The sequence below is a fragment of the Tribolium madens genome, unplaced genomic scaffold (assembly GCF_015345945.1).
Source record: "Tribolium madens isolate multiple individuals breed KSU strain unplaced genomic scaffold, Tmad_KSU_1.1 Scaffold_91;HRSCAF=231;Tcas5.2_LG7, whole genome shotgun sequence".
Taxonomy (NCBI): Eukaryota; Metazoa; Arthropoda; class Insecta; order Coleoptera; family Tenebrionidae; genus Tribolium; species Tribolium madens.
The window spans coordinates 6,792,641-6,807,088 of NW_025401063.1; the positions used below are offsets into that span (position 1 = coordinate 6,792,641).

The following is a 14,448-nucleotide window of genomic DNA, read 5'->3' on the forward strand; positions in this document are numbered from 1 at the left end:
CCTGTTTTAATAATTTGCTTTTTATTTATCAAAAAAAATACTAACGAAAATTACAATGTTACACAAAACATTCTAGCAAAACCTAATGTTTACTCAGTTTCATGCAAAAGCGCCACCTAGCGCAACTTACTGACACTAGAAATATAGAAGTTTCCTATGGTAATAAACCCAATTATGTAAACTTGTGAAATATTTTGAAAATAAAATAAACTGTACACATTCACCAAAAGAAAGAATAGATTTTATGGGTGTTTTTCAAACATCTTGAGATGATTTAAAATTTCTCAATTTGTAATTTTTATAATGTTAACGTTATATGCAACCGAGTGACGTCTGATTCCAATAGTTTAAAAAAGTTCTAAATATCCTGTCGCTAAATATTTGTTCTCCTTGGTTATAATAAATAAATGCAATATGCCAAATCTTAACACTATTAATTTGCAGTGCATGTCTAATAACCGCAGCTGTGATTATATATAATTACCATACCAAGTGTGCAAATATTGTAAATCAACCATTTTTTCTTATCACATGACTTAATTATACTTACAACACTTGAAAGCTGAACAAATCGCATCACTATCCATAGCATGGTGATAATCATAAACCGATTTGCCAACCAAATCTTCCGAATCGTATCCCAAAACATCCATCATTCTGTAACAATTTACGTAAAAATCACATTAACACTTTAAAAAACGTAATACAAACATTTTATCGTCGGCATGCGTAAATTTCATATCCAAACTGTGTTTTGTTAAGAATGTTTGACGTGGTAATGGAGCCTCGATGTTGGAAGGATGTGGAATAGGTTGTCCTACTGCGACAAGACATCGACGTAAAGTTCCTTTTGGATTTTCTTCATTTCCATCATCTTCAGTTTGCACAATGTGACCAGTGCAATGAATGACCTGAATTTATCCAATAAGCAAAAATTTCTCTAGTTATCCTTATTAATACCTTGTAAGTAGCCGACTTGAGATTGACCGATCTGCCTTTACTCGTAAGGGTACATTTAAGCCTAATAAAAAACGATTTAGGCGCCTCTGACTCTTTACGAGCTTTTGTTGACAAAATTTCCTTGATTTCTTCATGATCGCACGGATGGCTGTATTCATAAATATTCTGACCCATCAAGTCAATCTAAGAGAAAAAAGTCAAATAAATTGCACAAAATTGCAAATTTCCAATCCACCTGTGAAATTCCAAGATACTCGCTGACATTCTCAGACATATAAACAATATCTCCTTCTGAAGACATCACCAGCAAAAATCCCTCTAATGCTTTTAAGAAAATTGAATCATCGGTTAAAATTTTGTGGTCGTCGGGTTCCGGAGGTTCCGGTACTGAAATTTTTCGATTAAATAAGCGGAATTTTAAAATGGGAAAAAACGTTTTACCCAAAGTGATCATATCCCGCACCCGCAGATATGCAATGGCTAATCGCATAACGGAAGCTTTATCCAATTGTGAAACCTGTTCTTGTGAAATTGGCAGAGCGTTACCTAAGTCGGTAAAAACTTCGGTTTCTTTAGAGCGACGAGATCGCGCTGCATCTCTGGATTTTTCCTTTCGTTTCTCATTATTCCTGGAACAAAAAAAAACAAAATTAACTGTAAACCATGAAACAACAAACACTATTAACATTTTCAGTAAAATAATTATTTTTCCTAACCCAGAGACTGTAACAGTTCATAAATCCTGAACGGACTCTTACTACTATTCAACTGAAATTTGATTATTTAATCATTACTTCTCAAGTGGTCACCCAAACTACTCATATAAAAGTTTCCCGAGAAAACACATGACAGATCCCGTGCCTGGACATTATCCAAGAATACCACAAAAATGAATACTAATCATGTGATTTTATAATTGTGATAAATAAGTTAATAAAATTAAAAAAAAATAAAAGCGATGCATATAATTATAAATATGCCTTGTCATTATTGCCATTAATTTATTTTCCTTTCTAACTTTTCATAAAAATTGACATAATCTAAGAATGACAAAGTAGACATTATTTTTTATTCTTCTTATTATACAGCTGTTTAAATCCGCTTTGCTACGAATAGAAGCGAAACTAGTAATTAGAAAAAAGAAAAACAAAATTTTAAAAAATGGCGGTCTCCTCAATGAATTAGACTAGGAAGTGTTTACCCAATCTCTTACATTTATTTATTAATTAACGTTCCTGTCTAGTATTATTACACAAGAAAATAATCCCATGGCGATAGTAAAAGTGACACTCTAAACTATAATCAGCTACTGATAAAATCTAACCTCTAATATCAATCGGCAATTTATTATGCCATTAATTTAGTAACGAAACAAATAAAATTTATAGTAAATTAAATAGACTGATAATTAAAATTAAACTATCCAAGCCCATGGTCAAGTATAGAATAAAAACTTGCCCTTTGATGCATATTAGCACCGATTACATAACCTTTATCTAATGCAAATAATTCAATCAAACATTTTCAAAGTGCCTAAAAAAAATAACACTTTTAACTATTTGTCACATTTCATCGTTGATATATTTGATCAGCTGTATAACTTACATGAAGTCTTCAATATCACCCAATTCAACAAACTGGCAAGTGTTATAGCAACCATCTGCATAATAACTATAACACTCTGTATAATCCCAACTGGAGGACGACTGGCACGGTAACGCCATACGGGCTAAGAGACTATTTGGTCTAATCCGACCATGTCCATTTGAAATCGGTTCAAGAGTTGCATTACTTAACCCGTAACCGTTCGGACTATTCACATTTTCCAAATAAGGATGCGTTTGTGAATTTTGTTGCAGAAATGTACTACACTCCATTTCGATAAATTTTCGATTCGTATTTTTAAAAATCGACTAAACTTTTGCAAAACACCATTATATTCAACTGACACGTGCCTAAAAGTCGCAAAAACGCGAATTTAACCTACATTATGTATTAGACGAGGTGATACTAACTTAACCGTAGACTTAAGTACTGTCTTCTGGCTTATCTAATCTTTTATACTTGAAAATGTATCATATTTACTGATTTTCTAATGTTACAATGACGCTTGTCAACAGCTTTTCGTTAAACAGTCCACTTTCGTCTTTCAACTCTTCTCGCTATTATCATGCAAATAGCTATATTGCAGAAACTTGAATGATGCTTATAACATTATACATTTAAGTAATGGCTAGGATTCATGAATAAAAGATAAAAAATGGGGTTATATGCGACAAAATAACCAATAGTTTGTATTCCAAACCCCTCTATTATTCTACGTTTATAAACTCATTCAATAGATAATCTTTATTTTTATTAATAAATTCCACCCTTAATATGCCTTTCAATATGGCTTCCAGGATTTTAAATGGTCCACAGAATACATAAAAAATATGAAACTAAAAACAAACTCTAAATATTTCTTCCATGAAGATTTCCACCACGACAATTATACTCAGACTGAAGCCTATAATCGTAGTCTCTTCAGCTAATAAAAATACAGGGTGATTTTTAAATATACCGACAAAATTTTATCACATCTTCCTAAGGTTAAATGGAGACAAACTTTACGCTTTTTATGTTTATACCTTTTAGGGGCAAAACCCCCTTGATCAGTGCCACTTACGGTGTTTATGAATTGTTGCAATAATCAAGTACGTTAATACCATGGTTACCACCACCTGTGCTAACACATCAGTGGCGTACGCTTTACTTCGAAAATAACTTTAATAAACTTTATTTAAAGAACGTTAAAACAAAGGATTTTTTAAATATTTTTTCCAGCATGTTCTCATTTGATACTACCAAGGATAAAATTTTGTCGGTCTATTTAAGAATCACCCTGTATCTCCTGAGAATAAAAATTATTTTATTACGACATAAATTCTTGATTCTTAAAATCGAGAAGTGTGATCCCATTTACTTTAGTAAGAACCGCGAAGCTTTCCACGAAAACTATAATTAAGATGCAGCACATTATTAAGTAATACGTGATAGAAGTAACGTTTTAGCGCTGTAAAAATCAAAGCTCTGTTTTTCAACATGCAAATCATGTTAATAATACAGCAATCTCGGCAATTAGAGATTGATAAGTCATTCCACGAAATAATAAGAAGCTTCAAACAATTTAGCATTTGTAGACCTTGGTGATAAATTTATTTTATGAACAAAGTGCGAAAAGAAAAACTATTCCTATTTTAGACGTTATAGCAAAACCTATAATTACCGACGAGGATACCACTACAAACCAAATATTTACAGAATGTTGCATTGCAATTACCTTTACAAAGTAAATATCATAAAAATATTTTTTTAAACAAGGGAAAAATTAAGGCATTGTAAAGTACAAAAATAATTTGCTATCGTATGACGACCTCAATCTAACGGAATTGTTACTATCGTAGACGTAGCACCAGATGATAAATTTGAACCATACTTCAGACTATCGTCCTAATGATACAATGTAACAATACGCTTATCGCAATCTAAACGTTACCAGATTCGTATTAAAATTTATTGGAACGGAAAGCTATTATAACTATCTACCAAAATCTAGAAATTATTAAATCAGATTTTTGAAATATCATATCGTTTTGAAATTATTTTTACGATCAAAAATAAAGAAACGGTTGTTTTAATTTTAATTAATTTTTTCCAAAGCCCTGAAAGCTTCCACTTTTTAATCTTTTGATAAATATGTCAAGTCAATCTATAAACTAATTGAAAAAAACAATAAAGAGAAAGTTTATTTTTGCATCAAATCAGATTATCAACGATTAATTTTGTGCCTCAAGAGCGATTTTTCCTGCCATTTCTTTCAAGTAGCTTTGATAAAACTATATTGACATTAACAGCATCAAGGCTATTCCAAACCTTAACTAAACGTTTTATTTAAAATAATTTAGTTCGAGCACCGACTGTTTACCAACAAGTAATCAATTCCGAATATGACTTAACATAAAATTAATTTATTTTTAACGACTTTGAAAAATTTTCGAATTTTAAAAGCATTAGTTAGAACGATTAACGTAACAAAATTCCTCTGATGTCCATCAATCGTCACTGAAATTATCCAAAGTCTGCATCCCCGCCAAACAATTTTGCGACATCGGTGATGACGTCTGTACAAGACATACAAGGCTATATGTATAATACAATCACAATTCAATGCTCTTGCTATTTCCATCAGGCCACAAACTGACTACTTGCACACGTTTGCAAACCACCGGATGTGGACAAGTGCACAAAGCAATTTACCATTCAAAAAAATAAACGCAACGAACAATTCCAAAACGGAAAATTTGCATCAAAAAGACGGACACGTGCTAAAAATGATAAATCTGTAACCACTTGATTTCTAGACAAGTACTAAGTTTTGATCCTTAAAACCGAAATTAATTGCATAATATGAGATGCATATGCATTCATTTTGCGGTGTCTTGCATCCTGTTGGACGACTATAAACAGATGATTTTGATTCAAAGCTCGGAACTATACCGGAACAGAATCAAATGGAAATATTACAAACAGGAAGACTGTGGTTTGTATTTATTCATTCCTCGCATCACCTCATTGATCAAGGTAAATGAGACAAAATAACGTAATAAACTCTTTAATTAATTATGTTCTTCGATGCTTTATTACGAGCTTTCCGATGCGTAAAGACTCCAAAGAAACTAACAAACCCAAATCATAGTCTAAAAAGTATCCTCGAAATTATCTAATCTTCATATTTGATCGAGCAAATTCACTAAATGACCTTGACTTGTTTATACTTCCCACATTGCAATATGATGCACTCTCTTTGTAATTAGCAATTTTTGCCATTATATGGTTTCAACACCTGCATTTATACATAAGGTAATGAGTGAAAGCCTAAAAACTTTCATACATTCAAACATTCAAGATCAAAAATGCAACACTACGACAAACTTTATTCACAAACAAACGCTTCGAAGGTAAAAAAACATGGAATAATCGCGTGATCTTATTGTAAACCTCTATCAAAAGACGATAAAAATACATTTTTGAAGTGTAATCTTAAAACACACCTAATATGTACCTATCAAATGCAATAAACAAGACAAATAATTTTGATAAAAGTTTATGTAACGAAATTTTTTTAAGACCTTGTAGACTATCAGACTCCTCCAAATTCGATTTATTTCATGAAATTGATAACTTGTTGGTTGTACATTTTAATTGCAACAAATACGAGAACTAACACCTAAAATACTAAATTTTCAACAACCGAAATAACCTTGGCATATTTATCATAAATGCGTTACACAATTTAAGTTCATCGACTTACATCATAATACATATAAATGTATGTACGGCAGAATGTTGCATCCTTTTTTATCGTATGGTTCGTGTTTTACAAACTGACGCTTTATTTTTTTTTTCAAGGAATAGAAGAATTATCGGTGCATTGATTTTGTAATAATAATAGACATATTATTATAATATTGACAAGATTAATTAATTAAAATCGTCCCTTCAAACTAATCTCTCGAATGATTGACATTAATAGAGCGATTTATTAAAACTGTTTATTTAGAAAAATAAAATTTTGTTATTTTGGCTAGGTATTTATGTCACAGAATGATGAAATCTAGGAGAAAAACAGATTTATTTTACACTTGGTTTATGTCCATCGAATAAATCTGTTACATAACAAAAGACAAGAATCAAGCAATTCTAAACGCTTCCAAAATGTTAAGTTGGCGTAACAAAGTTTTTATAATCTTTTCCGTTATAAAATTTCTGAATCTGCTATTTCATAAAAAAAGTTTGTTTTGAAATTTTGCAAAATAACTAAACTAAGTGAGATTATAAGAAAAATCATTTTATCAAATCAGATTTATTATTGAAGATAATACGATCATGCGATTCAAAGGTAACAAACAAATTTACAAATTATATAAACACTTGTAGATTACTCAGTTTTAATTTAAATTGTACACTTCCTTATCAGTGAATAATGTAATTGTAAATCATAACCACTATAATTTATCCATTATTGACACAAAGATGTTCTTGTTGCAAATATACCAGCTTCGTGCGCAAGAAAATTAAAAATAGTGACACTAATAATATAACCGTTTGATCAGAAAATGTAGTACATAATTACAATACAATAGCTGAAACAATTACTAGCATTTTTCAATAATTTCAACAATTTCTTCCAAAAGTAATAATTAGTACCCAAAGGAGAACATTTTTTATAATCAAAATTAAATAAATGACCATGATATCAATAAACAACCTTCGTTTTTATAATTTTATCAAAATATATGCAGCTATATTAAACTACAAAACAAGAAGTTTTGCTCCTACTTTTATAATAATGAAAAGTTGTTTCAAATTAATTTTGTACATAAAAAACTATGAAACTGGTTTTGCCATTCTGTATAAATAAAGGAAGTAAAGAAGTGACCCAAAAATTGAATCAAAACAAAAACAAATACCATATAACATGTAACAAATGAAAAAAAATTCTTTTGTCTAATCACAATGTTCCAACAATTCAGCGGTTTTTAAAAATATGTAGTGCTTTATATTTTTTACATTGTTAACACCAAATGTTATCTGGTTAGATCTTTAAATAATACCAAATCAAACACACAATTTGTCAAAATTAATGTGTTATTAGGATCGTTATTGAATGATTAACGAAGAAATAGGTCAGCCATACTGCTGTTCATATTTGAAGCCGCTACTTAAACAGAAATGATTATATTGCGTCCAATGACGTCAAACAACGAACCATGATACATCCATTATCAAGGTAACTTAAAGACACAATACAATAAACAATACTGGAATTACCCTTCATTTATAATCTACGGATTCATAAAAATTTCTAGAGGAATCGGATGGTTAACTCTTGAAGATGTGAATATTTAAGCAAAAGTGTACACTATTGTTTCATACTCAGATGAATGCCAACAGTTAAGTATTTGAATATTATTTACATCACACTACAAGACATAATTAAAAACAAATTTGTCCCGAGAAAATCTTATCTAAACTGAAATAAACATGCGTTTGTGTGGACGACAATTATTTATTTGAAATAAACTATTCCTAATCTGTCAGACTTACAATAAAACATTGTCAATGTAATGACTCCTAACTTAAACAAATCATTTTATGACAGGAATATACCCATTTCGTAATCCATAGATAAATTTTGTTTTAAAAAAATTATGAAAATACCGGAATTTCTATTAGGTATACCTACAAAAAATGTATTCGACAAAATCTTTTTGGGAAACAACCCAGCTTTGATCGAAACTCAAGAAAACTGCAGCATTACATGTTTCGTATTTCATACAGGAAATACTCCTTCAAAATACAAAATATCTACAAATAATTCTAAGAAATATAATAACAATCTGTGTCAAAGTTTTTGCAAATGATAAAAATAATTGGCAATAAAAATTGTCTCTTCTCAGAAATCACTTTCTCGCAATATAATTACTATATCAGGGTATCAATAAAATTCTCTCTCTGAACGTAACTAGTACTTATAATTATGTATGGTTTAATAATTTCATAACGGTAGAAGAATACCAGTCATTATTTCAAAAATTCCACCTTATTTTTATCAAAAAAAAAATATGCAACGAACAAGGTCAATGATCAGAAAAATAATAACAAAATTAATTTTTTTAGTTGAAACTCATGCAAAATTGATGAGCTTTCAGTCAAACTTATCAGTTTCGCAAGATATCTCTTGTGCAATTTTCATGTATGTTATAATTAATTCTTTGACACTTCGCTTTCATAGAAGTATGGAAAAGTACATCTGGTGAAGCAGCTTTTTATATACTTTTATCAATCAAATCTGAAAGTACACATTTTATGACTCAATAAAATTCTTTTGGGTTTACAAATTAACAGGATACATATTTTAATTCTCTCCAAATTGCTTTGCCCCCAAACTAGAGTCAATGTCGAATTTTTCATACAAGTGCATTGTTCCCTTTAATCTTAATTCGAACCTTGAACCTGCCACCAATTGAAGGGGAACATAACATGAGCAACAAATGAAATTGTATCGCCAACAAAAAGAAACTACATATACATATTTTAAAACAATCAAATTTAAGCAAATGAAAAATGTTTCATAAGAAAATCCAACAAAATTATTTGCTTAGTCTAATTTAGGTATAGACGCTCTGGGTAATAATAAATTTTACAGTCTTGTTGACAAAGTAAATAAAAGTTACTATTTGAATGTAATCTGGAAAGGCAACTTATAAGTCCAACAGTTAAAGTACATTTCACAAAACATTACAAATTACTTTTGCAAAGAAAGTTCAAACAATGACTAACTATATTCCTATATTCAAATATTTTTATAGTACTTAACAAAAGTTATTTTAAATTTACTATGTCGTTAAAAAAAATTACTTTACTAACCACCAAACTGCCTTTGTAATTCAGTAATTCAGATTTTGTCAGGGATGAATAAATAAGATACCTTTTCTAATCCTGATTTATGAGTATTAAAGTTAAGAACAACTTTCCACATCGTTTTAAATGAAAATAAATCTTTTATACTACATCCTGTAACAGTTTACAAATTTGACTCTTCCTATTTCTTAACTTGGACAAAAATATGGATAGGTAAGTAACCCTTTGTCGAATTAATCTGGTAAAAAAACACTACAAAGACGATACTCTGAGATGATTTGCAACTTATATGGTTACCTCTTTGATTGAATATTTTATTTCTATAAACAATATGAACATGTTTACAAAAAATGCTGCATTGAATTCAAAAAATATCCTTCACTAACTTTAGAACGCATGCAAATATTTTAAACTTCTTGTTCGCCAAGGGCAAAATATGTAAAATAAGTTTTGCCAAATATTATCATTATTCAAAACAAACAAATTTTTTTCGTTTAACACTGTGAATTTCTAATATTTTCCGAAACTGCTTTTTGTGCTGTTTTTATTGGTGATAACAAAACTCTTAGAAACCGATAAATAGAGCATGACAGTATCTAATACAAAATTTAAAAATGCCATTGACCCCAATATTCAAAAAAAAACTGCAACGAATTCAAAAAATTCAAAAGAATTTCGATGACGCATCATTCCTTATCTACCTATTATTATGATTAGTGATTTCAATGGGCATAAAATTGGTGTAATTCAATTTTTATGGTTAAACAAAAGAATAATTCTTTACATTATTAAAGCTGATGTGTATAAAAATAAGTGTCTGAGCTGAAACAGCCCTAATGACCCAAGGCAATGGAAATATACCAGAGAAAAGTCACCAAAATTTGATATGTTATCATCCGATTACGATGAAATTGCATTTATTCAGTGTAGCCTGACAGTATCAAATGTTCAGGATCCCATAATTTATAATTAATTCGCTGAAGGGAACCAGTTTGTTTTAAGAACATGAAATTACTCAATTCACTGGATTACCCAATGTGTTTTCAACGTCGAGATGGAGCCTAATTAGTGTTAAAAACCCGAATATTTATTCTTGGGACAGGTCTATAGGTACCAGAGCACTCAGGAATGATACTAATAATAAATTGTCAAAGTTGTGGAGTCTTGGGGGAAAGTAGGTTGGTTGCTTTAGTTCTTGTATAAAGAAAATTGTCGGTCAAAATATACCCTTGACAACGACACCCAGCCGATGCCATCGGCTTTAACAACTCTAGACTCCGATAAATAACAATTTAGTTGAAGAGTAATTGGCTAATTACCCCCCGAAAACACCAGGAAGAGGTTGGTCTATTGTATTTTCACTAACCTGCGTTTATCTTTCGGTGCTGTTTTCGTTTTATTTTCCATAATACCTGTGTTCTTCTTAGTCACTGCTAAGGAAGGACACTAACGTTTCAATCCTTTATTCAAAACACACTCAAAACAACACTAATAACAATTTCTGAAGAGAACATTAACTTTCTGTTTGTGACGTTCGTTCCACAACATGAACTGCATTTCCCGACAGCTGTTGGAATAAATGGCAACTAATGGAAGGCGGGAGGTTTGAATTTTCCTTTCGCATTTGACATACAACCTTGGAGGTTGAAGGAGGAAGCTCGAATAAAATGTGGGATTACATATTTCTCGTACTTATAACATCTGTGTGGGTGGGGTGGAACAATTTAGAGTTTACTTGCAGTGCTTATCGCTTTATTTAAATAACTAATCGTCGCAGATAATTCTTTCTTGCAGTATATCGAATAAGCCTATTTCCAATATTACTAAGTTATTATAAGCTTATTAATAAATTATGAAATCTCTTTTAGTAAGCCTTTCAAATTTGATAATGTAAAAACAAACCACACTATTTTTTTGGATTAACGTTTTATTTCCTTGTTAAATTTAAAAACTCTTACAAAATAGAACCCAACAACTGAGAATTGACCAAAAAAGCATTATTTTCTTATTATCTTTGCTTCACTAAGTCTTTAGACTCTACAGCATAACATAAAAAATGTCCATAACATGTTTCAATAAAATATACAAAAATGCAAATTCTTTGCATACTTTTAAGAAGTTTCTGCAACAAATTCTTAATATTTTTGTGCAATTTTACAAAATCCTCACACTGTATATCAAAAAAGAATGCTTCGTTTAAGGTTTAATTTTTTTCAATTATTTATACATACTTACCTACTTAGTTCTACACCACATCTCATTATGCAGAAAAAAATTTAACGATTGTGTAGATAATAAATAATAAAACAGTTATAATAACATAATATTTATTCATTATATTTTTTTCCTCTTCCAATGTTATTTTATTAGAATCCTTGAATTTTCATGTAACTATATTTAGTAGATTGTTTTACAAGTAAAGAAAACTGAAGGTTTCCTAGTATAACAATTCAGTTTTTATACACTACTTTTGATGTACCCAATGATAAGGTTTGAATTAAAAAATAATTTTTTAGAAAAATATCTAAAACAAAATAGAAATTAATAAATTAGATAATTTCCGTTTTCCCCATTTTGTCTTAATCACTTCGAGAAGGCGTTGGCTTCACCACCCTTTCCGTTTCACTTTTTTAATACCTAAATAAAATAATTGTGAAAAATATGAATGTGTGAGATGAAGCTTTGCTCAAAGATTCGCCTGAAATATTAGCATTAGCAGCACAAGAAACGACTTCAAATTTAATACCTACAAAATCGAGACAAAATCAAATGTGACATGTTTTTCAATGTGACTGTGTTAAGTGATGCTAACGATTAAAATAACAGTTTGCTTTAATTTCTACCTACCTATTAAAATCACTGTTTTCCATTGAGTACACAAAACACAAATATTAATGGTTTTGTTAATTAAAAATTGTTATCCGATATTTTGTATGAATATTTATAAACAACTTTAATGCATGTTAAAGGAAATATGTTGTAAAATAGTTTTTTGTTTTAATCTAAGTTTTGAATAGTCTAAAAGAGCAACAGAAATTTAATACAAAATAAATTTATTTAAAAAAAATTCTTTCAAACGTTACAATTGTGTAGTAACATTCATGTAACAATTAGAAAAAAACTAGACAAATTAGCAAAGATTGTCCCCTAACTGTAACAAAAACTAATTACATTTTAAGTTCTTATGATTTTTTGTCTGACTTTGCAGCGTTATCAGAAATTGGGGCTGCGCTCTTTTCAACTGATTCCTTTTTATCTGAATCCATAGAACTAAAGTCGTCATCGTCGGCTAAATCTTTGTTATATAAAGTGGGATATTTTTGCATGCAATTTTGCATTGTTTTAAATAGTTCATAGCAATCGCTACCTAAAAAGCAATTAGATTAAGTAAACTAATTTTTAGGAAATCTCACCTTTAGGTTCCGCTTCAGAATAATGAAAACAACTAAATGCATTCCTAAACTCAACCCCACAGGGCCCAGTCGCCATCCCACCTAAACATGGACAATTCCAATTGATGTCACCGTTTGGAAGAATCAACCCTGGTTGGGGATCAGGTTCGGGTAGAGTGACACTACTTGGTATCTTATGGTCCTCTGGAGTGGCAAAAATAACTATATCTTTGCCCTCAGGCCCTAATCTTTGGCAGTAAGACATTTCAATGCTCGTATTCTCTACTGTCACCCTGCAGATTCAGCAAAAGTGGGCTAGCCTTATGAATCTTGTAGGAACAAATGACGTTATTAAAACTACCACACAGCGTTAAACTACTACGAATTTTCACGTAGTATTCGGCGGGTACTTTTAATATACCACGTCGAGTTAATGAATTGTACTTTAGAACGTCTATGTCTATACAAGTTGCAGCTTCTCCAAATAACTCAGACACTGCACCGATTATGTGTTTCTTAAAATACACGACTGTTAGTTCATAGTCGGGATTATCGTGCAACCTCCTGCAAGAAGACAGAAAATTATTAGTACCAAAACTAGGGCATACGTGGAAGAATAAAATGAACAACTAAAATATACTAACAAGGAAATGTCTAAATAATAGTATTTGCTCATTCTAATTTACATGACTACTTGCCATTGAAGAGAAAATTACTGTATTGCAATACCGGGAAATAATTTTCCATCGAACATAACCTACAAAAAATTCTAGTACCAGCAGGAAGGCCACCCGCAGAAACATAAAAAGACTAACTAAATCAATAAAATATCAAATACAATAAAATAAATAAACCAAAATAATTACAACTAATTCGAATAAAGCACGCTATAATATAACCTACCGTTTCGTAAATTAAATGGAAAATGTTTCCCGTTGTTATCTAAAGGTTGGAAACATTGAGAGCATTTGACAGCTTTGTCCTTTTGTGAGTAGGTTTGTCTCCACACTATAATAAACTTGTGGAGCTATTGGTTCACAGATGACACCACATACTTTAAATAAAACTTTTAGTTTAAATTTAGTGATTTAATGTCATAAAGTCAATAAAATCGTAATAAAACTAGTAATAAGCGAGAATTACATAATTAATCAATTACTTAATAAAAACTAAATACTCTATACCTTACTTTTTTGTTTGTACTTAAATAAAAGATAAAAATTGTTTAACAATAAATCAAACTTATATATTAATTTATAATCTATAAAAATAAGTACAGTCACCTCAGTTTTAATGCATTCCTAAAAAGCGACTTACAATGCCCAATTACGCCCAAATTACACCAGGAAGTGAGAGAGATGACTGTAAATAGGTAGCAGATAAAAAAATTAAATCAATATATATCCGACTAATTACCTAAGCACTGTGATTTGTTTTCCTGTTTTCCGAGTCTGTTGGCAATACTGAATTTAATTTTTAAATGGTATCTCTGGTTATTCCAACTTCTGGTACAATTGGAGATAAAATTCTATGGTCGTCAATGTCACTTAAGTGACATTAAATTGTAAAGCATGCTTTAGGACTGTTAACCTTATTTTTAGCTACTGTCAATCATCATAGTTGTTGTCAT

The 14,448-nt window shown here is 30.3% G+C and overlaps 3 protein-coding genes across 5 annotated transcripts in view; all 3 read right to left on the minus strand.

Annotated features, from left to right (window-relative positions):
- The window catches only part of LOC123011496 (hypoxia-inducible factor 1-alpha), a 29,515-nt gene extending 18,475 nt beyond the window's left edge, over positions 1-11,040 (minus strand). The window contains exons 1-6 of one of the 3 annotated variants that reach the window (XM_044408947.1): positions 10,793-11,038; positions 1,402-1,589; positions 1,196-1,347; positions 961-1,143; positions 712-911; positions 551-657 (exon numbers count right to left, since the gene is read on the minus strand). In XM_044408947.1, the coding sequence (XP_044264882.1) occupies positions 551-657; positions 712-911; positions 961-1,143; positions 1,196-1,347; positions 1,402-1,589; positions 10,793-10,833 (871 nt within the window). In that variant the 5' untranslated portion in view covers positions 10,834-11,038. Of the gene's footprint in view, positions 1-550; positions 658-711; positions 912-960; positions 1,144-1,195; positions 1,590-2,565; positions 2,927-10,792 lie in introns of those variants that run through there. The other 2 variants (XM_044408945.1, XM_044408946.1) reach the window with 2 other exon arrangements.
- A 1,418-nt stretch (positions 11,041-12,458) lies between these two features.
- On the minus strand, positions 12,459-13,083 carry LOC123011007 (mitochondrial intermembrane space import and assembly protein 40-B). Its single transcript, XM_044408252.1, has 2 exons — positions 12,840-13,083; positions 12,459-12,793 (listed from the first exon to the last, which is right to left on the minus strand). Exons 1-2 carry the CDS (start codon positions 13,081-13,083, stop codon positions 12,609-12,611), a joined length of 429 nt encoding a protein of 142 aa, XP_044264187.1. The 3' UTR covers positions 12,459-12,608.
- Position 13,084: 1 nt separating this feature from the next.
- On the minus strand, positions 13,085-13,644 carry LOC123011008 (ribonuclease P protein subunit p14). Its single transcript, XM_044408253.1, has 2 exons — positions 13,463-13,644; positions 13,085-13,382 (listed from the first exon to the last, which is right to left on the minus strand). Exons 1-2 carry the CDS (start codon positions 13,492-13,494, stop codon positions 13,085-13,087), a joined length of 330 nt encoding a protein of 109 aa, XP_044264188.1. The 5' UTR covers positions 13,495-13,644.
- Between the last annotated feature and the right edge of the window lie 804 nt (positions 13,645-14,448).

What these genes read in the sequence shown, in the direction of transcription:
- LOC123011008 (XM_044408253.1), bottom strand. Translation starts at nt 13,494, where the DNA reads ATGAGCAAATACTATTATTTAGACATTTCCTT. An exon ending in TATTATTTAGACATTTCCTT is followed by an intron (nt 13,383 to 13,462) that starts GTTAGTATATTT and finishes GTCTTCTTGCAG; the next exon opens with GAGGTTGCACGATAATCCCG.
- LOC123011007 (XM_044408252.1), bottom strand. Translation starts at nt 13,083, where the DNA reads ATGTCTTACTGCCAAAGATTAGGGCCTGAGGGCAAAGATATAGTTATT. An exon ending in TTCTGAAGCGGAACCTAAAG is followed by an intron (nt 12,794 to 12,839) that starts GTGAGATTTCCT and finishes ATTGCTTTTTAG; the next exon opens with GTAGCGATTGCTATGAACTA.